The sequence below is a fragment of the Pteropus alecto genome, unplaced genomic scaffold (assembly GCF_000325575.1).
Source record: "Pteropus alecto unplaced genomic scaffold, ASM32557v1 scaffold69, whole genome shotgun sequence".
In the NCBI taxonomy this organism is placed as follows: domain Eukaryota; kingdom Metazoa; phylum Chordata; class Mammalia; order Chiroptera; family Pteropodidae; genus Pteropus; species Pteropus alecto.
This window is the reverse complement of record NW_006494610.1, coordinates 8599366-8625884: the sequence shown is the minus strand read 5'-3', so window position 1 is coordinate 8625884 and position 26519 is coordinate 8599366. Positions and strand designations below refer to the sequence as shown.

At 32.4% G+C, this 26519-nt stretch overlaps 1 protein-coding gene across 2 annotated transcripts in view; it reads right to left on the bottom strand.

The window, feature by feature from the left end:
* Positions 1-26513, bottom strand: part of SEMA3C (semaphorin 3C) — a 158920-nt gene extending 132407 nt beyond the window's left edge. For both annotated transcript variants that reach the window (XM_025042185.1, XM_015599821.1), the window contains exons 1-2: positions 26192-26513; positions 24038-24178 (exon numbers count right to left, since the gene is read on the bottom strand). In XM_025042185.1, coding sequence (XP_024897953.1) covers positions 24038-24140 — 103 coding nt within the window. In that variant the 5' untranslated portion in view covers positions 24141-24178; positions 26192-26513. The remainder of the gene's footprint in view (positions 1-24037; positions 24179-26191) is intronic.
* Positions 26514-26519: the final 6 nt, after the last annotated feature.

Below are 26519 nucleotides of genomic sequence, written 5' to 3'. Positions count from 1 at the left end.
AAGAATACAGGCCACTAGATCATTTTTCACAAATACAGATTCTTCAAAAACATGTTATCTAACATGCATCTAAAAAGGCATTTCTAAGGATTCGAGGGTACGTACTTTGCTCTCCATCTATTCAAGTTTCTAACTAAACTCCCACTCTGAATAACTGACTCCTCTGTTACAGTTTAGACTATGCAGTTATTTTATGATTTTTTCCCTCTATTTTTCATTGCTTTAACAATAAATGATTACGTTTCTTGTGATTTTATTCTAAAGGAATATAGGGCATTGACTATTCTTAGAGTATTTTCCTATTCTTCAGAAAAGAATGGAAGGTGGAAATGGTGCTGCACTAGACAGCCTAAAGTTGTACTTCAACCTCATGAAAACTTGAACTCCGACAAACTGCCTTGCCACGGCAACTTGCCTCATCATTTGGACAACACATTAGCCAGGTTAGTTTTTCCAGTCCCATTTCATCCTAATCTCTGTAATCAACATTGTTCAAATCCATCACATGATGTCTTAGACTCAAACATTACAAGTTGGAAAGCTGATATCACTGCTTTATCACAGATACACTCTCTACCTTCTTTCTTGGCTATATGTTCTTAGACTGTACTCTTCAGGTAAAATTCAAATTAACATCCCCTCTTTCATTTTTTCCTTACCTTTATAGCCTGTAACATTAATCATTAACACTATCCATTGTTAAGTTTATTATTCTTGTTATCTCCTTATGTGATTTTAAATTCCTGGTAATAAGCAAAGTCATTTACCGATATTCTGCATAATACAGAAAATATGTCTTAAACATGGTAGGTTCTCAATCAGAATTTTTTTAACTAGAAAATATGTTGAAAGGCTGAGGGAGGGGGGTATCATATTGATATGTACCATTGTGTATTTTGTGTTCATTTTTACCCTATGTTTTGTAGACACCAGAGCTGGGATTATATGAATAACTTAGGGAAATATATTAAATATATTTCCAAGGTATATCAATTCCTGAAAACAAAAGAAAGACTACCTCATCAAAAAAATTAACAAATTATCTTTCAGCTATTATTAAACAGTCAAACATTTTTAAAAATGTAAACAAAACCTTAAAAAGTTACAAGAATTTTATACTGTATCATGGCAGAACGGTAACTGAAGACATTTCTCTACTTTTAATACTATTGCTATAATTCACTGAGTTTTAACTTTTCTCACACATGATTGCTGAGAAAACTAACCCTACATCCCAAAGATAACCTATGTTTGCCATTTTTATAAAATAAATATCCACTTTATAGTACAACCATGAAATAATTCTTCCCTTGGTAGACAACACAAATACTTCAGATTAGTTCCTTAATATTGTGAATTACAATTTTAATTTTGGCAGCTGCGTAAGAGATTGTATTAGAATATACTATTTTTCTTATTTAAATGTAGTGGCCGCTATTGGTAAAGTATATAAAAAAGCATAAATTAGACTTGCATTGTGCAATTTAAAGATAAAACTCATGTCTCCCGAATAAAGCAGAATATAAGTGGTTCTTCATGTGTTGTGCAGTTATTTCACATTGTCATTTCAGTAGAATGTTTATTAGAATTAAATCTTCCAAAAATTTTTCTCACAATGATTATGAGAATTTTTCAGAAATCCAGAAGTCATGGATGCATGCTTCTACCAACAGATTTTTTTTCTTTAAAACAAAATTCACATATTTTCCTAAAGAGCATGCCTCCAAAATAGAGGGATTTGGACCCTCTCTGATCCCAGCTAATTAGCATTTAATGGCTTTTTGGAGGCATATGACTATAAATGCTCTTTTCTTCTCCTTTCGGAAACTAACTGTGAACAGTAGGCATTTTTAAAAATCAACTAATTGTTGTTTGTTGTCGCAAAACTCTCCCAATTCACACCTCAATTTACCTTTTAAGATTATGTTTCTTTAAAGCCTGACTGGATCCACTCTTATCCTCTCTCCTATCATCCTTCAAACTGCATTTCCAATTTCTCCATACACTCCTTAGTGGACAGGTAGAAAAAAGAGTGATAATGATGTGGAAATGCTGTGGACAGGTGTCAAATATGCCCAGGCTCCAGTTACTCTGTCTCATAGCCAAGATGCTTAATGTCTTTGGGCCTCGGCTACAATACAAAAAGGCCAGATTAAATGATGTCTAATTTTTCTTTCAGCAATAAAATTCTGATTCTAAATATAGAAATGGGATACATATTCTTTCTGGTCACCAGGATGCCACTTAGCATTTTACTGAAATTAGGCTGTAAGAAATAGGAGTGCAACATAAAGCATGACTAAATCACTAATGACATCCAAGCCAACCACCACAGCCTAATTTCTTCCTTACTGATTTATCCCAACACGCACACACACGCACACACACACACACACACACACACACACACACACACACACACACACAGCTTCCATAAATCCACATTCTCTTTGAAAGTGCCACTTATTTTAGTTAAACTTTTACTAAACTAGTCTTTAGTAATGGTATTTAATCTCCATGTGGCTTAAAGTTACAAGCCAAGGAGTCTGTGTGTGGTGAACATGTGGTCATGAACAAGAAGAAATCTGAATTTAAAGGGCAAAAAGCAATGGAAAATGGAAGCCAGCCGACTAACTTTGTTTTTCCAGCTGTTTTGCTTGTTTAAAAAATTCTAATAAAACAGATAACATTTCTTACTAGCCTCATTAGTTTTCTCTATGTAAAATGACAATGCAGGGCAGTGTTCCCTACATCCAATGTTCAGAAACAGTGATCTTTTAATTTTTAAAATCTATTTCCTGACCATGTTTAACAAAGTGGCAAGCTTTCATAAAGATGTTAAATAAAAATTGGCAGAAATTCAAATTCAAATTCCTAATATGTATGTCAAACTACAAATTAGCACAGAATGATTAGAAAATTATAGAGATTATTTAGTTTAAACATAAAAGGGTCTCAGTAATATATGAAATCTATAGAAATCTTAGAAACAATTCTGGACTTTAAAAACACACAGAGGAGAATGTCTCAAAAAATTTCTTGTTAAATCACCAAACTGCTATCTCATTTTCTAAATTACGGTTGTGATCTGGAAAAATCAAGGTGATGATTCAATTCAGGGCTAAGAATAAGTTTAACCTACAGAAATTAAATATGTTAATTTCTCTCATTTTAAAAGTTTTTTTTCTATAATCCATTCATAACATTGACTGATCTTTAGGCCTATGATATTAGTATATGAATGAAGTTTGTAGTCACTTTGTAATTAATGATTTTCATAATACTTCCTTAAATGCTATGAAATAAAAAGAAAAATAGAGAGATACAGTAATGTGAATATAAGATTTATGTTTACTTTTCATATTAATCATAGTCAGTAGCCCTACACTATTTTTAGCATAACCACAATATTATCATTCACATTACAATATGATTCTTAAATTGCTTTAATTTTCAATTTGCTTAAATAGATCACTGTCTTTAGAATAGTCCTACAACTACAAATATTAGATTCATCTTTCAAAATTTATAATAATAATGCAATTGTAGAGAACTTGAAAATGCTTCAAAACTCAATAAAACCAGGATCATAAAGTGATTACTTAAGTACCCACTGGTATCATCATTTGCATCAAATCAAGGTAATGGTAAAATCTCTCATCTTTCCTTTAGTCACTTCAACTATGGGAATTCTTTCTCATTTCACTATCCCCAGATGTTGTTATTTAACTAGGCCTCAGTCATATATCTAATATCAAAAACAGGTATAGCTCAAGTTACCTTTTGTAAAAGGGCTTACAATTTAAAAGAAAAGAAAGAAGATAGGCTAGAAAGGGAAACAAAATGGTCATCTTGGCAGCCACCTGAACCAGACTAATAGTGAACTGGAAGCCCAGGTGGACTACACTAGTAGCTCTCACAGTTGAATGGATCTCATCAACCACAGTGGTCGTTTTTCAGAACTCGCTGTCACAGGGTTATTTGTTGACCCTTAGTCTAGTCTTGCCATCCTGTGACCCAGCTCGTCTACGTCTTAGTTCCTCTTCCTTCTGTGCTAACTTTTTTGTATTCTGCTTCTTCTGGAATCAACCTCTCAGTAAAGGAAACCTGATGAGAGCGTGTGTGGCAGGGTGGCGAAGCTTGTGGAGCATTACCCTCAGAGAGAGATAGGGTGAGACATGCTCAGAGGCACACAGACCCTTAGGCAGCATGGCAGAACTGCCCAGCAGCCAGCATGGCCTGACCAATCCGCTGGCATACACACTCTGGAAGTTACTAATTCTACTCACTTCTTCTCCCACTAGTCTCCCTTTTAGTAAGTATTAGAAAAATGAAGATCTAAAATGAACAACAGCCAGACAAAATTGTTTCCTGGGTTGTGGGACAGTGAATATAAATATTAAATTTAAGAATTTCCATCAAAACATAAAAATATAAAACAACAAAAGATCCATTAAAAAGTCAACATTCTTTTCCTTTGTTCCTTGTGAGATAAGTAGATCTCCAAAGGGAGGTAATGTTTCCTTTTGTGGGGGTGGGGACTATAAGAAGTATTTAAAAGTAAAAGGGCTACTTCAGTAAGCTTTAGGACAGAGTTTTCAAACTTGCCTATATGCCCAGGTCAATTCCGGCCTCTCTTCCTGAACACCAGAGAAGAAAGGTGAAAAAGGATAAGTGAAAACAAGAAAAGGTATACATGACAGGGCACACAGATAAAAGAGAGTGCTCAGAGATGAAGAAAAGGAAAAAAATGAGAATCATGAAAATTGAAGAGCAGAAAGATAACTAGCTGAGAGAAAACTGTTTGAAGCTGTTTAATTGGTTGCAAGATTTGATACTGGAGGAAACAAAGAACTGAATAGAAATTCAGGCTAAGAAGGTTAAGAAGGTTGCATTTACAGTTTTAAGATTAAAGGTACTGTGCTACTTTGTTTTAGATTAATAACTTTTAGTTTGTTATTCAGTACATTTATGAACTGATAGTATAGTTAGATAGTACAGAAGAATGGACCATACGTTTATTGTAATAAATACATAATGAAACTTTCTAAACTCTTCATGAACTTGCAAATTATATCTTTTCTTTGTACTTACAGCTTGACATGTCTTGTTAAAACTCTAGCCAATTATCATTAAAGAATAACAAGAGAGAATTTAGACACAGTATATGTTGACTATTTACAAAAGATTTATTTTTTCTAAATAATTTCCCAAATTATTTAGTACTGAGCTCCATGTATAAGAATAAAATGGAAACAAAAATAAAGACATATGTCAAACAATTACAACACATGCACATGCATCTGTATATTTATGAAAAAGAAGTTGTGCTATTGTTGATTCCCCTCAACAATGTAGAATAAACGTTCTAACATGCCCAACTTTCTCAACTTATTCTTTCGTAACAAATATCTTCCTAAATGAAGACAAAAGTAAATGTATTATTTTGTTTGATTTGAGCATGATGAATATGATATATACATTTTTAGGAAGATATGATACAAACCTTGTGTTATGATTTTTACTTATTTTTCTCTAATTATAATTTCCTTGAAAGAAGGAGTTCTATTTTTCTCTCTTATGCTCCAATACCACCATGGAGACAGCATTCTTACAAGACCTATTGCTTTATCTAGAAATTATTTGTTGGTCATTGTGCCCCAATCTAGACCAAGAGCAGAAAACTCTATGTTGGTGAGGTTCAGACAGGTAACATAGATGAGTAAAGGAAACCATGCTAGAAGGAGACAGCCCTGCACAGTCCCCCAATGTCCTTCCTAGATCTTCTGAGTTTCAAAGAAAAATGAGAAATTACATCATCGACTGACATCTCCTGACTCTTAAATGTTAGTTAATTAGTTTTTAAATATTTTGGGAGTCAAGGACATCCTTTTCTTGGCTTGAGATCACATTTAGAATAATGTTTCTTAATATAACTAGGCAATACATTTCTTAAGAGCATGGAATATATCCTAGTCACCTTTTAATTTCCTCACTTTATACACAATAACAATAATACTTAACATTTAGTATATTTTTACTGTGTCATGTCTTGCTAAGTGTTCTACATATGTTACCTCATTTAATATTCACAATGATATTAACAAGTAGGAATTGATTTAACCTTACTTTATAGCTTACTAAATAAAATTTAGGAGGTTGAGGAAATTGCCATGAGTTATAAGGCTCATAGTGGTAGAGCAAGATTTCAAACCCAGGCAATTTGCTCCTGTGCCTGTCTTAGGCTTTATGCATTTGCCTTAGTGGAGGTCATGTAAAACAGTCAATTGATTCCATTTAGGTTTAAATCAAGGAAAGATAATAGTTAGGGGGGCTTATTCACTACTGTCCTATAAACCATTCGTTAAAATTACATAAAGTCCCTCGTATAACAAATAAATTTATAAAAAATAGTCCTTTCATTGCTAGTTTATTGTACTGCAATATAAATACTCCATTACCTTTTTCCTCATTACTACTGAGATAACACAGGGATAAGAACAATGTGTATGAACAATGTGTCATTTGTACTTCAGTGTGTGTTCCTTAGAAAAGAAGATGTTAGATATATGGCCTGCCTGGCTTAACAGTAAATTGGGAAACACTGCACTATAACACTTCGTTTTGTACATTGCACTAAACAGTTCTGGTGTGACTGTGGGGAGAAAATACATCACAGTTTTGCCAAACGAAGTGGGTGGTACAAGGAATTACTGCACTTCATTTTGGTAGATGAACTCTAGAAATGAATTAGGAACCTAAATATCATTAGAAAGCCAAGCAATTTTTTCCAGTTGTCAAGTTAGAATTAAATGATAATTTGGGCTTTATTAACAATACTTTAAAACAAATAAGTGAAATATTCCATGAAAAATAAAAACTACCTTTGACCCATGACCCTACAATTTACTAATGTTGCTTATTTTAGTATTTTACAAAGGTAATTTAATTCAGCACAGCATTTTTTTTTTCACACCATTCAGAGAACTGCAGTTGTGAAATTTGTATTTTGACACACAGGGAGTTGTATTTCTATAGTCTACTTAGCCAGATATTGGTATTTTACTCCTGAAAATATTTTAAGCATTTAATTCTTATTTGTCAGTTCCTCATTCACTTCACTTTGTCTATAAATTTTGCAAGACTTGCTACCAAATCCTAAATGATAGGAGCACACTAAATCTAAAAGAAATGATTATATATAAATATATATATCTCTATAGAAATACATATATAGAGATATATATATATCCTTCAATTAAAGATAATCAATAAAGTTATAGGTGGAAGTCCAGAAACAATAATATCTTAATTTGATCTGACTAAAATCCTAAAAGCGCACAATGTCCTAGAACATCATTTGCTGTTTCATTTAGTATGATAGCTATCCAATTATCCTCCTCTTTTTAATCTGCTTCCAATGAGCGAAATATGTTTTTTTGAATTTTTTGGTATTAGGCATGTTGTACATTTTTTGGTATTAGGCATGCTGTACATTAAACTTATACATTCCATAAAAACAAATTTTTTCCTTCTTTTCTCGAATGAAAGGCATCGTACTGGTACACTGAAACATAAATCATAAAGCTCTAGACAATGACCAAGTGAAGTTTTTAATTCATGTTATTTTAATTTGCACAAACATGCCTATCTTTTACAGATAATACTGATATTTTCAAAGGCCCAAAGTACTCAAGTTGTGTTCTGTTTATTATGTAGCTGCCCATAATATTGCTTAGTTTATTTCTACCCCATAAACTCAACCCATAGTGTTTTTCTCCAGAAATTCTTCCATTGTAAGTATGTAGATATGTTTCATAAGCTAATGAAAGCCATTAGCCCATGACTTTCCTACCTACCTGACAATAGTAGGATCACAATACAAACAACAGAGACCTAAACCAAGATAATTTGCTATAAAGAAGGTTAAAAGCGTATTTTAAAAGGACTCTGAATTATTGGCAGCTTATGACCCTTTAACATCAAGCTGGACAGGGTTCGATTTATTATTTTTGTGCTTTCTAACCTACTTCTATTCCCCTCTAGTCCTCTAAAATTGCTAATGCAGATATAATTCATTCTTTTATTTTCAGGTATTTATTAAGCATCTACTATGTAGCATACATCATTAAAGAGGCTGGAAAAAGAATTATATATAAAAAAGGACCAGAACCTGTTCCAGTTGCCGCAGGTGACATATTTTTTTCTGAGTGAGAAGAAACCTTCTCTGTCTTATATCTACTCCCACTCTCCCTAGCACTTCCACCACTGTATGTAGCCACTTCACTTTCTAGGTTCTGTTACTCCACATTAGAAATAAAGTACATACAAATACAATTGTCTGTGAGAAAATATCCATTGCATAAACCTTTATTTAATCTTTTTGGACTAGGCTCTATGCTAGGCCTGATGACATAACCTAAATTAATACCTAGCCTAGATTGTCAAGAATCTCACTCAGATATCATACATTTCAAAATGTAGAGGAAATAGAAAATAGAACACAATTTTCCAGGTCATGGCTTTGAAATAAATCTTCACATTTTACACAAAAGTGAAGGGTATTTCTTGACTCTTAATGGGTTACCAACACTCAAGCAGCATTATGACAAAACTAATAATTTTCTGGCATTGAAAATTTCAATTGTTGAGTAGAGGGGCTAAATTTTAATGTTTAGCAAAGACTTTATCCTGGAAACTGTTAGAGCAAAAGATTGAATAGAGTTCTCTTCCATTGTTAAAATAAGTTCCATGGAGATTTCATGTCCTCTAACATAAACTGAACTTCAGAGTTTTGAGGGTAGTGGTTCCTATATGTGACTGCAATATGGAATCATCAGAGGGAGCTTAAAAATACAAGGGACTTAAAAATCCTTAGACATACTGACTTAATCGGTCTGGGTGTGGCTTTGGAGTCAGGATTTTAAAGCTCCCAAGTGAATCTAACATTTGGCCAACATTGAGAATCACTGTTCTAAGGTCTTGGGTTTAACTTTATCAGTCATTTCAAAAACTCAGAATCAGATTTTGTCCTGGTCTAATTTCTTCTGTCTTGTAGCCTTATGATGGAGTGACAAACTGCTGATGGGAATGAAAGCCCAGAGAAAGAAGTCTCTTGACTTCTGGTATGGAATTCATTTGGGGAATTAAAGATATTTCTGAAGACCAAATTATTTTGATCCTCTGATATTTAAGATGGGATTTTTTCATGCCTTTGTTCTATCCATCAAATGGGCCAAGATTTGCGAGAGAAAGAGGAGGGGGTGGAGGAGGGAAGAGAAGAGAAAACACAGACAACAGAGATTCAGAAATTGGAGAAATGAAGAGGACTCTAAAAATAGTTCCCTATCCTCACCACCATAGCTAATTTAGAATTGTTAATGACATTGAAGACAATCTGGCAAATGGGAGCCAAGCTGCTTGTCAACTGATCAGTCAGTCAAGCAGTCATAATGATTCTGCATAGCTAGAAGCACTGCTGGGAATTTGGAGGTAAATAAGAAAATAAAAAAAAATCCAGCAAAAGGGTTTTGCCTTCTAGCCTTGGAGATCCTTGGTTAAGTGTAATAACCTTTTGGCACTCCAAATGTACTCCCCTTTCAATCGAGTTTATAGCCATGATAAAAAAATATAATTCCTCCTAGTAGCATGATTAATGTCCACAATGGGTTTAAAGCCAATATCCTAAACCAATTTAAGATGTTTTTATTTCAAAACTGGTCTCTTCTATAAATCGTTTGTGCCTCTTTTATGGTGCATGTCAGGGTGTGCCTGGTATAATAGCTACTTATGTAGTTGGCTTATCTTGCTGACTAGAACAAATGTTCACTGAGAAGAGGATTCATACCATACTTCTCTTTGCACCCATAGATGTAGGACATAATATCACACAAGGTAGGCATGCTAAATTATTAATGCAATCCAATAAAGTTCATGGGTCTTTTTGTTTAACTGAATAATGTGTTAAAGGAATCTTTCTAAAGTAGGGTGGTTGAGTGGGGGAGAAAAGAAATAAGAGATGGATGGACACAACATTCTTTACAAAAGCCTAAAAGCTTTTTCTCATATTGACTAATAACTTACCAACTATAAATTCTAACCAGATTTTCTAGTTTCCACTTTAAGGTGAACATAATTTGTACTGTTGGAGCGTAATACAGATCCTTACATACTTTGAAAAATGTTCATGCTAGTAATGGACCTCAGCAAATATATCTTTAGTTATTAAAAATCTAATATATATATACATATATAAATATATATATTTACATAGAAGCAATTTTAGATAAGGTTTTAAAATTCTGCCTTAGTATCAAATATTTATTGTAAAATTTGGAAACCAAAGATGGATATACGTTTGAAGGTAATTTCATCTAACTGCTTATGGCACTGAGTTTCATTTCCAAAGCACAAATAAATGACATATCTTAACACTAGGCCACCTTTAAGTCAATTCCTGCTACACAGTCCTTCAGCACCTGGGCTCTGAAAATTTTACCGTTTCATAAATAATTCCAGGCTACGCTTGATAACTTCACTTTCTCACTGCGACTAATAAAGAAGAAAAACCAAAGAGAGGATGTGAAGACAACAAATGCAAGGTGATAAACTGTTAAATAAATATATTTTACACTTTAAATTTCTAATGTAATATCTGAAATGTCTATACATAACTATGTGTATAGAAAAGTGTCAAATACATAACAGAAAATCAGAAAGATACACGGTGAAGTAAGCCAATGGATATCATTATAAAAGAGTCCATGAAGACAAACTGTTGAAAATAAACACATTATAAAAGAGACATAGCTGTTATAGATCAGAGGACAATCATTTCCTTTCACCTGAAATCAGAATATTTTATTAGTCTGCGATGAAGTGATATGTGCTTTTTCCTTCGACAAAACATAGCTTATTGAATGTTTTCTTCCTATAATAGAAAATTGCTTATACCACTGTAGCCCATACAATTAAATGAATAACCAAAGTTTATAATACTAGCGTAAAGATCTTTGTTTATCCTACTTTAGATATCAAAATAAAAAAAATTCAACCTCAAAGAATACATACATTATTAGATCTCCCTGAAAAAAATTACACACAATTAGATCTTCACATAAAGGTTTTAAAACTCCAGTCATATCAGCAGGTTTTGAATACTAATGGAAAATGGAATTGATGCAATTATGCTGAACAGTGGCAGGAAGCATGGCTTTTAAGAGCATCAGCTTAAAGAAAAAAATCTCAGTTACATGTGCATTAAAGTTGTCAAGATGCTCAAGGGCTGCTCTCTGTGCCAACTAAACCTCTGCCTGACTCCAGAAAGTAACGTTCTGAAGCCATGCCAACCCCTTTACTTGAAAATAACATCTTAATTGGTTTCTTCTAATAAACTTCAAAATGCTCTTTTGGTGATGATAATACCCTCATTGTTTTATTCCAGCTTAATGTTCTGGTCTCTTAGAATGTTCTGAGTATTACTGAGTATTAATGTTCTGAGTATTATTGTTCAGGGGAAAAAAAAGAGTCACGGAGACTGAATTTATGGAATGACAGTCTGGCTGGATGGACCAACAAAAGTTAGAAGGTTTTGATGCCAAAAAGACTGCTTCTTTTTTAACCCAGATTCGTATACAATAGTAATGAAACACCAATATCTTTCTATTTTCTGCATTGTTGTTAAATAACAACACTTAGTTGTGAATATAGAATTAGATTGATCATGTTTAAAGAATGCTTAAGGCTCTTATTGGCGACTGGCACAAAATAAATTATCCAATAAGTCTTTTCGAATCAAAAGATAATTTAAGTCATGAGGTTTTGTTTTGCTTGAATTATGACCACTAGAGCATATTTAAGAGGTTGGAAAAGTTATAAAAATATTCACCACATTTTATTATCAAAACTTGTTTCTATATGCCTGGTCATCAGCCTAAATATCTTTATTAAATGTTTTTCAATCTAGTCTATTGTGTGATAGATAGATAGATAGATAGATAGATAGATAGATAGATAGATAGATAGATAGATGATAGATAGATAGATATATGATAGATAGATAGACAGACTGTAATTCTATAATGAAATTCAATAAAATTATTATTTTTTTTTAATAAGTCCATTTTATAGTCACTTTGCTACTATTCACTAATTCATTAAACAAGAGGTCCCTGGGTTAAGAATCATAGTTCTATTGGAATTCTGTTTTTACATGTTGTAGTCTCTACCAGTTAAAAGAAGCCGTGGCCACATATACTACTTCTATCTCATTCTACTTCTACCTGACTCAAATAAGCAAAGTCAGGAATACTAGGGTGCTCAACTCCCCTAACTCTCAGTTTCTAATTTTATTAGTGCTGTCTTAAAATCTTCAGACCCGCTGTGTTCATTATCAAATTTCAGTAATGAATGAAGTGCCAACTTGGTGCACTTCACACAGTTTGAACAAAGTTATGGCCATTCACAAAAAAGAAAAGGACTTTTCTAATCTAAATTTTGTGAAATGAAGATTTTGGAAGATAGAAGCACATAATGACAGATTATGTTTTATGTACTATAATTGGGCCTTTGCTAAATCCGTGGCAAATGATGCTAACTACAGTAACACTAGCAACTTGGGTTGGAAGACTTCGCTGGCCATATAAGCAAGCATAATGAAGATATTTAGGTATTTATTTACCATGCCTTTATGTTATTTGCTGCATTCGCTCTCTTTATGTTCCTGTTATCTGTACTAAAAATGGATTTCCTCCTTCTGGAAGGCTATTATTCAGTAACTCGCTTTGTTCTCACTATGACGAGCCATAAGTACCAGGAGGGAGGAAAAGCTCAAATACCTAAATCACCAGAGTCTCTTGTTCTGCTCCAAGCTGTTACTGTACACCTAACTGTTACAGTAACATTTTAAGTACTAAAGTATTTGATAAGCTAATTATCATATAATTATAAATTTGTGGTATTTGAAACTTTAAAGTAAGAATACGTATAAATAATACCAGAAACACAATAGCTTTTTCTCTGAGTTCTCAGTTTTTGTTATATGCATTTACAACACAGTTATACTTAGGAAAAACCGAATTGGTAATGAAATATAATGAATTTTACTCATAGAGTATATATATCTGAGTAAAAATATTGCATGTATTTTTACTCAGATATATATCCTTTCTCCATAATTCTGTCTTTAGAAAGTGAAATTCTATAGTAACAAAATAAGATGTTTTTCTCATAAAAGAATTTAGTAACTGCTTCTTTAGTACTATTACTCCTACAGAAACTCAGTCTTTTAGTGAGATTAGCAGTCTGACCTGCTTCCTAGCGAAACAGCAATGATCTTCCGTCAAATTATATTGCTTTGACTGCTTTGATCTATCAATTCCATATAGACTAGAGACTTGACATTAGCCATTAAATTATATATAAGAGTAAGTATGAGTAATTTTATACTCAAAGTCTAGCACCTGCTCATTTTTTATAAGAAAATAGTTTTAGTGAGGTAATATTTAGGAATTAATTAGGTAGGTTATTTCATACCTTTATCATCAAGAATCTTCAATGCTAGCAAGTGTTAATGTTGAGAAAGGCAAGAATATTAGGCACTTTCATTGGCATCACTTCAAATTAGAATATGAGATTATTCTGATTGTTTTCCTTATAAGGCAACACATAAATGAGCAGAGCAGAATATTCTAGGGAAAATGGAATCCTGATGTACATTCCACATCAAGCAAAACTCTTAATTATAAAAGCAGTCACTTGGGAAAGGCAAGACAAGAAAAGTATGTTCATTAATTTATATGAATTAGAGACAAATGAAAACATGAATACATATTTTGGGTATTTATATTGCCTCAATCTCTTCAAAGAGAATTTAGATGCACTTCTAATGTAGTGTTAAACATATTTAAAGTTTGATATATAATAATCCATAAAATATTGCTAAAATTCAGTAGTTAATTAAAAATTTAAAGTATGTTTAAATTACAGTGTTGTGCATAATTTGAAAAGCAAATAGTATGAGGCTAATTTGTTAACATTCATATTAATGGCCTAGCATTTTTGCAGATATTGTAATATGCTTTTTTCAGAGTGTCTCTGATTCTCTACAAGCACAGTTCATAATTAATTTTTCTCTTCTTATATCATTTCCATCTTCTGGTCTTGTCTCTGCCACCATTTAGCTGTAGAGCCTTAGCCAAGATATTCAGCCCCTCTGGGCCTCCACGTTACCTACTTCATAAGCATTTTGTAATGAATAAGATATCAGGTGGAAATTCTCCAAAAACTAAAAAGTACTCTCTAGAAGTAAAATATCACTATTGAGTCTTCTAAAGCAGTTAATTCCCACTGAATAAGGAGGGAGGGTTGAAATAATTGTTTTTGAAAAGCATGAACCTTGAAAATGTAGAACATACTTGCCATCTTTTACAGCTCAGCACATTGTTTCACGACTAGAGCTACCTTAAAATAGCACATGGCTTAGCACTTAGCTCTGCCTTTTATGTCTTTCTTGCCAACTCATACTCTGTGTTAGAAAACATCTAACCTTTCTGTTCCTTGCTTTTAAATTTGTTTTCATTGACAACAGAGGTCCTCCATAATACATAAATGAAAATTCAGAGGGCGAAGGAGTTCTGGAATTAGCCCAAAGCTTGCAGCTCTCTTTCTCAATACTTTTATTGTTTGGCAGTAATGAAACTAAAACCAAAATAGTTTTTTTATACCTCATTATATAAAAGATATTTAGAAAATGGAAAAATTGAATGTGTCTCAGTGTTATACTTAGTTGATGCTGCAACGGTATCCATAAAGAAAGAACACTTTTTCTATCTCTAAGAGAAAGTGTAGGCTATATTGAACTTATAGAGATACATCCTAATAAGTTTGTACAGTGAGGTGAGGAGAGTGAATAATAATTTTTTTTTTTATAGTTTCCCTATGCTTGAGCTTAGACTGGCTCCCATAGCCACAAAGGGAGCTCTCACATACAACAACAAAATAAACATGTTCCAGAGGGGTAATTCCCTCATTCCCTCATCCTCACCTTGATGAACTCGAGATTGAAGGGAAGGTTAGGGATGGTGTAGAACATTACTTTTATTTCCTTTATTTTCAAGACGGCTTGATGTTCTAAGAGAAAAGCAAAAGTCTACTGCGATACCTTTAACATGATAAAATGAGTTTATACAACGCCTTCCTGATAAAATGCTCTTTTCTTTTAATTGATTTTTGTGGACCTTAAAAGTTATTCTAGCAGAATCTACAGAAATGGCTCTGGCTCTGAAGTCTCACTGCTTGTGTTTTAATTGTGTCCCTTTCCAACCCTGTGACCTTAAGAAAGTTACTTTCTCAGTTTCTCTATTTTATGAGGATAGAAACAATGCCTTATTCACAGTGTTGTTAGAGAATTAAATAACATTAATTAACATATGTAACATATACTTTTTATCCACATATGTGAACAACAAATATCAACATCTTAGATCAATATGTGAACAGATTTAAAGTAAAGTATCTAGCATCACTTGAACCATCATTTGATAGAAAGTTGAATCATAAATGTTTACATATATCTATGGATAATCATGACATATGACACTTTTTTTTTTTTTCATGGAGTTGCTTTGGTTGGATAACTGAATAAACACAGCAGATATGCTCACTCTTCTGAGGCAAACAGTTTTTGTTCCCAATTGCAAGAAACTTGTACCTCTAGGAATAGCTTATCATTACAATATCATCTTTTGGCAACAGAATTAAGCTTATTAGAATATGAGAAAATTCGCCTAGAACAAAATTACTTCTTTATGATGGGAAAATATGGGTTTCCAACTTTTTTCTAAAAATCTTGAAAAAAGAGATCCACAGTATATCATTGCAACATATTTTTATCCTAATATTTCCCGAGACATTATTTACAATACTTAAAACTTCTCTCCTCCAATTTAAAACTATGAAATAGATTTTGTTTTGTTTCGACTACTGAAGTCTTATATTCAATACCTATTACATAGAAAAATAAACAAGAAATTTCTTGGCAACTTTTTTTCTTCTATTCCCATTGTATTTTATAACAGTTTTAACTTGCTCTTTATATCACAAATTTAGCATTACTCTACTTAAGCACCTTTATGGTTTAGTAATGTCCAACTCACAGTTAGCATTCATCAGTCCCTGCCCGATTTCAATGACATCTCACAGAATAAGAATGCAGAGAGCTTCTTATTCACACAGAACTCATTACTAAATTTGGGTTTATTAAAACATGCAGGTGCTATTTAAGATGTTTTACTGTTATTTAACTGAGACCATCAAAAGGGGAATTAAAAGAAAACTGTAGTAACACAAGTTTTCCCAAGAAATAAATGTTTCAGAAGATTCAATACAACCAAAGTGAGCATTCTCCTAGATTAATGGAGAAATCAAGAACAATTGGCTTTATTTTTATCTCTTGGGTGACCATAAGACAAACTGTTTTCAACAAATGTGCCTTGAAATGTTAATGCTACCAGAGTTCATAAAGAGGCAATTTATTATTTTGAGTTTATTGTCCAATAGCAATTTATCAGCTTTTGGATTTAGCTCACTACTTCACAGGGGTCCTTTTATTTCTTGTTTAATTAACTAAGCTTCTTGTCAAATGAGGCAGATCTTATATGATTAAAGATATTTTGTAAAATTCCATTGTCTTTCATTTATATACTATTGATGACCTAGAGATTCTTAAAACTATTAATTTCAGCATTGAAAGAAAGCAAAAAAATCACAAAGTAAATAACTGAAAGAACAAATAATTCTATGCAAGCTTAGTCTCTACACTCTACTTGTTTCCCACTACAACTCACACTGACATTTTTATGTTTTTAAACCACTTTCACACACAAGTAAATGTAAGTATAAAATTTGACCTTGGGCCGAAAAATTGGCCAGTATTAGCTAAGGAAAAGTGTATCCAAATAGTAGAAATCTTTATTCTTTTAATCTTTTAATCTTTTAATTATCGTTTTCCTTTTGAGTTTTAGGCAATTAGCCACAGTTTTAAAGGGGGTGAGGACAGTTCAGTAGTAGGAAGTCTTTACTGTTCTAGTGAAAGTAAGCAGAGAATTAATAGCAGTCACAAATAACTGACTTTCTGCCATGCATTTAATTATCAATGAATTTATTCTTGAGTTTTCATAGCTTTATAAGTGTTTTAAGATATTTCCATGGGCACCTTAATAACTCAAAAGAATTTTAAGCCAAAAGAAAAACTGAAGTAGAGCCAGACTACTGTCGATTCCATAAAGTAATATTCAGGCTTTTTGAAGCCTATGAGATATTGAGTGGAGGTTAGTTTTTATCCCACTTGTTTATTTCAGGATATTATCTTTCTAGACCTAAAAATACATAAATAAAAAATGATAATCCAGTATTCATCAGGATTACTTTAAAAAGTAATGTCTGATAACTCAGAAGTTTGCACTGGAGAGACAGATGACTACATGACTGAATTACTGCTTCTTTGGTAACAGATAGAGAGTTACTATGTAGTTTTGGATAAGGTAATTTCTGAATTGCAGTTGATATCCAATCTTAAAACAATAAAAAACAAGAAATTTTGCTATTCAGTAATTTAATAACATATATTTTCATTACTTTGTATATGGATTAACAAGTCCAGTAATTAAATCTTAATTAAAGTATTGAATTTAGAGTCTATTAATTTCTTCACACACTCAAAGTATTCCAGACACCAAATATTCCTGAATAAATTTTGATTTATTCACTGAAGTATGGAAAAAAATTCTAACATACTATTTAATAGTCATTGTTTTAGGTGTATATATACTTGGCATTTATATGGATATATTTGTATTTTACTTTATATATTTCTATGAATTATTTACAGAGCTATATGTCATATCATGGTGCAGAAAAGGATCAGAAATTATTCCCACATGCCCCCCTTCCTTAGTTTTTAGGCATTCTTTAATGTCCCAAGAGTGGCAAACTACAATTTTAAGCCACGCACTATGTCATGACAATCATAAGAAGTAAACAAAGTAGACTAGGTTCTTATCGGGCTCATCATGAAAAACTGGACTTTTAAAAATAAAATATTTAAAAAATAATACATCTATGTATAGACTTTAAAAGTCTATACATATCTAGACATGTTAGACATGCTAGCATATATAGATGCCAATGGTATCAAGAATTAAGACATCTCTGACAGGCCACCAATCGAGATCCTGTGAAGAGCTGAGCATATATGAGGTCTCTTCCCTTTAATATTGAAAAAGTAGTTTTCTAATAAAAAAAAATCTCTGGCAGAATATATCTAAAATTCATATAGATGAAATATCTATTGGGAAGGAAATAGAATAATTAGAAGGAGGTTTGAGAATTAACTGAAAAGGGTTTATACAAAAATTTAATTCCCAGACTACATTGAATTTTTAATGCATAATGTTAGAAAAGTTTGGAGGCAGATAGAAAATTTTCGACAATGAGTTAAGTACTAGGAGATGGGTCTAAAGTCATCTGTGCACAAAGTACCAAAAATTCTTCTCTCATGTTATTTATATTCTAATATTATGATGAGGAAGTGAATATCAGTTGCATTTACTTGTTATCTGTTATTGTTTTAAATTATACAAAATTCACTTAAGGGTGGTTGTAGTCTATCAAAGCTCTATCGACTGGGGAGGTGTAGTGGTAAGGAGTATCAAATAACAAATATTACTTTCTATGCTAAGTGGAAGAGAAATAATTACAGTACAAATGAAGATCACATTTCTGCCCTAAAGGTATTTACAAATACTGACTCTATTGTGAGCATCAAGTACTGTATTGTAATGGGATATACCCCATATATCACACATTATAGTTTGCAAATTTAATTCAGTTAATTTTCAGAACGATCCTATGTAGTATGTGTTATTCTCATTTTATAGATGACAACATTCTGGATTAGGGAGATTAAGTAACTACTCCAATGTAGCATACTAGGAAGTAGCAGACAACCATGATTTAAAACTAGTTCTGCAGGACTCCAAAATCCATGGATTTTTTTAAATGGTTTATTAGCTTTGTTCTTCTCTTTTCACAAAATGTTCTCAAAAGCATTAAAGGTAATTATTATAGAAGACTTTCACAAATGAGGTGATATTTATATAACAAAACAGTTTAATATCATATAATTTTAGGACAACAGGGGTCTTAGAGATAATTTAGTCCAATTTTTTTTAAGCTGGTCAGGGAACTGAGGTCCTGACAAAGTTTTAGAGTCAAATAACGAAGTATCAAGGACTAAAACCTCGGTATTTTGGTCTCCATGTAAATGGTATTCTCAGTATACCACACTGCCAATATAACGTTAATACAATTATAGAACAAAATACATATGTCTGTTTAAACATATTTCCTAGTATTCTAATTAAAAAGTTTCTAGAGGCCATTGGAATCATGACAAACATTTTCTCCACTTTATTATAAGTAAAATTTTGTTGGTATTTTTCATTACACAAAAAAGATAAAAAGCGTTATGTACATACAAAATACATTTCTGAATAAAGGTTATTACCAGGTTATAATCAGGACTATTTCATAATGAAAAAGAGTCATTTCATAATGAAAAAAAGGCAAAAACACCCCTACATATGTCAGTACCTAATAAGAGGAATTCAAAAAAAATGAAGAAAATCTGCTAGAACTGAAAAGAGAAACAGACGAATCCATAATTACAGTTGAAGAGTTCAACTTCTGTCAGAAATTGAAAGAATAAGTAGAGAGAAAATAAATAAGGATATGAAAAACATAACAACCATCGACTAATTGTCATTAAAACCCTCTATGTAGCAAAAGCAGAATAAACATTTTTTTCCATATAGTCTATATTCCACATCATAAAATAAATTTAAATGAATTTTAAAGAATTAGAAGCACATGATGTATGTTCTTTCACGACAAGAAATTAAACCTCAGATCTATCATAGAGAGCTATAGAAAAAATACCAAATATTTGTAAATCACACTACATATTCCTAAATAACCCATGGGTAAAACATAACTGGATGAATTAGAAGATGTTTTCAACAGACTGAAAATCAAAACATATTTGATCAAAATGTGTGGGGCACTGCTAAAGCAGGATTTCAAAGGAAATTTATAGTATAACTGCATAACTGCTTATATTAGAAAAAAAATTCTCAAATCAGTGACCTAAGTTTCTACACTAAGAATTAAAAAATAAATAAATAAAGAGCAAATAAAACACAAAGCAATAAGAAAAAAGATAACTGAATTTTGGAGTATAAATCAAGGAAATATTAAACAGAAAAATGAAAGTAAAAGTTAATTGTTTAACAAGATTAAAAATTAGAAAAATATTATCTTTAAACAGATCAGTCAAAACATATGAGGTAGATACAAATCATCAATATCAGAAATGAAATAAAGAACATTACTACAGATCCTACAGACACAGCGAGGACAATAAGGTAATATGAATAACTGCCAATAAATTGAACATCTTAGATTCAAAATCTGAATTATTAGGTGAGAAAGTAATCTTATTATAAGAATCTATCTCATTTTAAAACAGAACATATTTAACACATCTAACTCTAATCATATTTTATATATATTCAAATATAGATATATCCATTTTTCTGAAGCTCAGAACTCTTTATTAAAAATACAACTGCTATCCTTAATATTTATTCCTGATTTATAAAATACTACATGCTAAAATCTTTGCTGGATAAAGGTAGAATCTTTTCAACAATGATTTCTCTTGTATATTAGCAAGTGAAACCAGTTTTGTCTATTGTAGATATGTAGCCTTGACTTTCCTTATGACCTTTATAGATTCAAAAGATTTTTGGGGCAAAAAAAAATACAGTGGCAACAATGCTATAAAATGTGAACCTGTTAAACTATTGAATTTGTTTTCAACTGAAACAAAAAGCATCTGCATGAACTTTATACTCGTTTAAAAAGCTGTTTGGTATAAAAGTAGAATTATAAAAATTATAAAATCTAATATCTAATAAGAGTCACAGTTCTCTTAACATGCAAAATTTAGCTAGCACAAATGTAACTGATTAATAACATCTGAAGTACATTTTCCCATAAGACTAATGATCATCTGGTTAAGCTTGCACTAGACCAATAGAGACTAATCTGTAAACCATTGTTTCTTAAATGTTATCACTCTATCTTTCCACCACAAGAAGAAGGGATAGAACTTGGATGAGAAAAGGGATGTCTTCTTTCACACACCTTTAAATCAAAAGTGATTATCAACTGGATTGTGAATAAGACAAGACTGAGAGGATTCTCCTAAATTTCCCCCCAGAAAGAGACAGGCAGAGGACCAGACTATAGGGAAGATTTCAAGACAAAAGAGCCAGAAGGCAAGGGATGAGAGAGACTATAAAAATGCAAAAGACCTCTGCCTGATGTAACTTGAAATTATTTGAATTTCCTGAAAAGCATCTTCCAATTTCTGATTTTTTGGTTATGAAGTAGAGGAATTTTGAGATATGAAATAAATGAAAGAAAGTATATATCCCTATGTATTTAAATTGATATATATTCATATATATGTCAACACTATAAAAAGTTCTATATTTTGATGTCAAGACTAAATCATTTTGGAAGAAATTTAGTAAACTACTCATTGTTATACTCAGATAAGTCATCATAAAATCAATGGGAAACTAAATACTAAGAAATTTGGAGCAGGCATCTGTAAAATCTCAAGATTTTACAGTATACTGTCAAATCTCTTAAGAAAATGATTATACATTTATGATTAAAATTTATACATTTTAATAATTGCTTTTGCCCAAGGTACTTTTCCAATGATACTTTGCCTAATATGTGGTTCATTTTACGAGATTTTTGGTAGCAATTTAGAAATTGTGGAATTTCATTAAGTTTATTCTCTCTGTTGATATATTCTTTCAAATGGTATCCAAATTAAGTGATACTTTATCTCTATGATTATTTCCTATTAAGACTCTTGGGAAGAATGCAATATCAGGAATTATAAAACTTTCAGGTCAATAGCTTATTTTACCATGCTGTATTCTACATATGTTGTAAATTAAAGGTAAGTCTTATTCTACAAGAATCTGCTTTGAGTTTGAGAGCTTTTAAAATATTAGAGATGTAGTATTTTAAAAAGCCTATTATAACTTTTACTCACTCTATACATAGTTACCACTCTATATAGTTATGAAGTTTGGTTTTAAAAGACTGTATTACTGAATTTCCTCTGTAAAAGACAAATTTTAATTGTTTCTTAAAATATAGACTTGATAAATTACTTCTGGTGACATACTTGTTTTTAACATTTACATATCTGGGTTTAAGTTCAAGCTTTAAAAAGTTTGGTTAGTTTTGATGTAATAGAGAGAATATGTTTAGAGACATTCTATGAGACCACTCCATCTTCCTATACACAGAAAGAAATATAGAAAAAAGGACGGAAATTGTACTGCTCCTTAATGCCTTTCTTTTTATATCTGATTAGATATTTCACAGTTCTCAACTGAGGAGAAAAGTTGTAAGCAGACTGCAAGATGCTTTAGTAATTTAAAAATTTAAAAGGACACTACAAAGGGTCTAATTTTTTTCTTTGTTCACAACTAAACTGGATTGCCATGGGTTTTAAGGGGAATACCTGGCTTAGAAGCTAAGGAAGCAATTAGAAGCTCACACAGTCTAAGTTCTAAATAAGGTTCCTCCAGGTTTTATGATGACCTTGGAGAAAGCACTTGATGACTTGAAAGAAGAAAAAAAGAGAGGGAAGGAAAGGGAAGGGAAGGGAAGGGAAGGGAGAGGGTAGGGAAGGGGAGGGGAGGGTAGGGAAATGTATTTTTAATAAAACAATTAGTAGATTAGATAAAATAGTTGGTATAAATTTGATGATTTAAATCTGAGGATAAAATTTAATGGAAGTAAGTCTTAATTACTCTTATTTCAATGTTTATATACATATATGCTTATTTATTTATTTACTTAATAGGCATGGAAGGAAAGAAAAAAGGAAGGAAGGAAGGAAGGAAGGAAAAAGCCAGCCAGCCATTTGACTGATAAGTGTCAGTCATACTGCTGTTTGAAATTCAAGATAACATAGTTTCAAAGATATCCTGCTATAGGAAAGTCTTAGAGTATATTGTTTCTCATGTGAAAATATGCCCAATATCACTGAGATTTAAGCAGAGACAGAGTAGAAAGAATAAAAATATAAATAACCCTAATTGGCAGAATGATCTTGCTGATTGATTTCTTATTCCATCTGTCCAATTAGTCTGGGTTATGTTAACGACTGAAATCATTCATCTGTAAGTCGTTTGAACTATACACATTAAAGTTCACACTTATGTTTGGCAAACTACTCCCTCAGAGGACCTTACGCCTTCTATGTTTGTGAAAATTTGAAATCATACCTACTTCCCAAAGCTTCTGAGATAACATCTGTAAACAACAATCAAAAGCATTTTTCCAACTATTCTTGTAGTTCCTTTTCAATTAATTAGGAGACTTTGCCAACCTCAGGCACTCATTGTGGAAATAGAAGAAACATCATTAGAACAACATATGGAGAGACCAGTTTTGAAGCTAAGGCCCACAATTTATTAGAAAAATTTTTCAGTAATTAAACTTGCATAGCTCCTTCTACTGATGAGGATTAGCAAATAGGGTGTGTTTCTCGACTATACCAGGTGAATATTAAGATCAGAAATCCTAGGCTTTGACTTCTTCACCATCTCCCCTAGGCACACACATGCAAACACAGAAGAAACTTTAAGAATGGCGGAATATACTTCAAGCATTTTTGTAAACAAACACAATAGACGGTTTTTGTCTATTAACCAATAATTTGAAATAGCCATGTCATCTAAAAAAGCAGTCCAGTAAATATTTTAAAAATTAATTAATACTCAATAATACTTTACTATCTTTAATTTTTGAATCTGGATAAGAAATCTGCAAAAAAATAAATAAATAAAAATTTTCCCAGAGTATTAATCAACTTTCTTACCATCAAATGTTAAATAAACTCTTGCTTGGGGCTGAGAAGATCCTTTTACACAGATAGAACAAACAAATACTCCAACCAACACGCCAATTGCCTGGAATGCCATTTCTGCAGATTTTCAAGTTAATATCCAAGGAAAAATACCTTTAAAAGAAAGATAAGTTTCTTATATTTCAGTTCACATTTCAGGAGAACACCCCCCCACACACACACACATACATACACAAAACCAGCAATCTAGACAGAGCACCCTATTTACAAGACATTTCTGAACATTTATAGTCATGCAAACAGTAGGAGGTGCTGTGACTTTACTTCTTAGATGCAAAAATTCCGATTTGAATCATTTAGTCTGGACGTCTTTGCAAAAGAGAAACTATTTCATTTTCCAGAAAATAATGCTAACTTTAAAGCAGAACTAAGTGGGGAGGAAAAAGTTATTGATTCCCAAAGAAAATCCTGTATTTAAACTTGATCTTCTCTCTAAAAATCATATTACATTTAAATGACTTGAGAATGATACCAATAGGTATTAGTGGATGAAAAACATCTCTTTCTACCATAAATACCATAGTAGTAGAAAAATCCTAGATGAACATTTATGTGTACTCATTCACTTATATACTCATTTGCTCTTTTGGAGTAATAGTCTCTGAAACGGTGTCTCTACATAAATCTACATGTGCTCAATCCTTGAACACGAAAATCACTTGAATCAGTGATCAGCCAATTTATACAGATGACCATGCAGCTGTTAACTGATAAAGATGAGGTAACCATGGACTCCTGCCAAATTCAAACCAGTGACCTAGTGGTGAGCAGTCCAGTGAACCATGTACCCCTCAATGCATATTTAAAATAAATCAACCAGAAAGTGGCTGTCAAAATTCCAAAAGATAAATCAGAGGTAAGTATTACTATTTGAACTGTGGGTATAAAATTGATACATGCTATTAACTAATGTCTAAATTCCAAGGAAGATCAGGTAATATATAACTACAGATCTATAAGAGCTCCAGTGGCCACAACATGCAAAATAAACTCAGGACCATAAAAAAATAAAAAATAAAAAAATAATTCCATCATTTTGAGTCTACCATAATTATACACTAAAATGACATGACACAGTTTAATCTAGAGATTGATTTTTGGAGATTACAATAATTCTGATCTTCAATATTATGTGGCTTTTAAAATTAAAATCTTATCACTAATTTTATTCAATAAAGAAATGCCACTAAAAATTAAAAAGACTGCTTCGTCAATACAGAAGAAAAAGAACAATTAAATGGAACATTTCATTTTAAACAAAAATTATAAGTTGATTTCCTAGGTGGTACATATATTATGAGAGTCAGAAACAAAATCATATGCCTCTTTTACCACACAGATGGAGGAAACCCTAGAGATGTTTGTGTTGGTAATTTTCAAAAGAAACAGTTTCTTCCTGCTTCCACAACCTCTTCACCCTGTCATCCCTAAATTAACTTAGAAGATAATTGATTTTATGGGGTGACTTTCCCTTAGTAATTTGCTCTCTTGTTGACTAGTAAAAAATAAAATAAATAAATATGCCTAACCTTTGTCTCTCCATTAAGGGGCAAATACTATTCACATATTTTTACATATTGCTATTATCAGTTTTTTATTTGGTATGTCTCCCCAAAAGAGTCACGTCACAATTTGCAAAGAATAATACCGGAGATGAAATGACAGGTCAAATGAAGCGAGTATGCAGTGCAATGTGATTTTAAGCCTACTCAGAGAGAAGTGACTCAAAGCCAAGTATCTTACACGTGCCTCCTCCCATTTTTATAACTTCTTCCTATTATCTCAGATACTTATACATGCTGTTTGTTGTTTTCACTTATCGAAACACGAATAACATGTAAGAAAAAGGATTCTTTTATGTCCTCTCTAGCAATTTTGCCTTAGAAGTCATTGAAATACTGAAATTTAAACACTCCGCAGGTGTCATAGTCTAAAGAAACAACTCAGACCGGGCTCTCAGTAAGGAAAACAGTTCCCGGACAAACTAAATGTGTTCTTAAGAAAACGTCCAGATTTGAACACAGCGATGTGTGAAAAGTCGACAGACAGACCCAAAAGTTAAATTTTGCTAAATTTGTCATGCCGAAAATAAGGAATCCAGCTTACCGAGGTGGGGAGAAATCAGTACGGAAAAATCAATTTGCTACCGGTTTGGCTCCGCGTGTGTCTCTAGTCCTTTTCCCAGAAGACCTTAATTTCTAGAGCGTCCCAGTGGTGAAATTTTTCCTGGTCTTCTGAATTTCTTTGTAAAGGAATCCTCAGCGTAGCAGCGCTGTGGCACCCGGAGCCCCTCTCCGCGTCGCTCAATCAAGCACCTCGGAGTGAATGGAAAGTGGCCGGCCCGGGTAGGGAGCGGGGGGAAAGCGCTCGGGTGTCCGATTACAGCGACGCGGCGCGCGGCCCCGGCCGGCTCACAGCACCCGCCCGGCGGGCT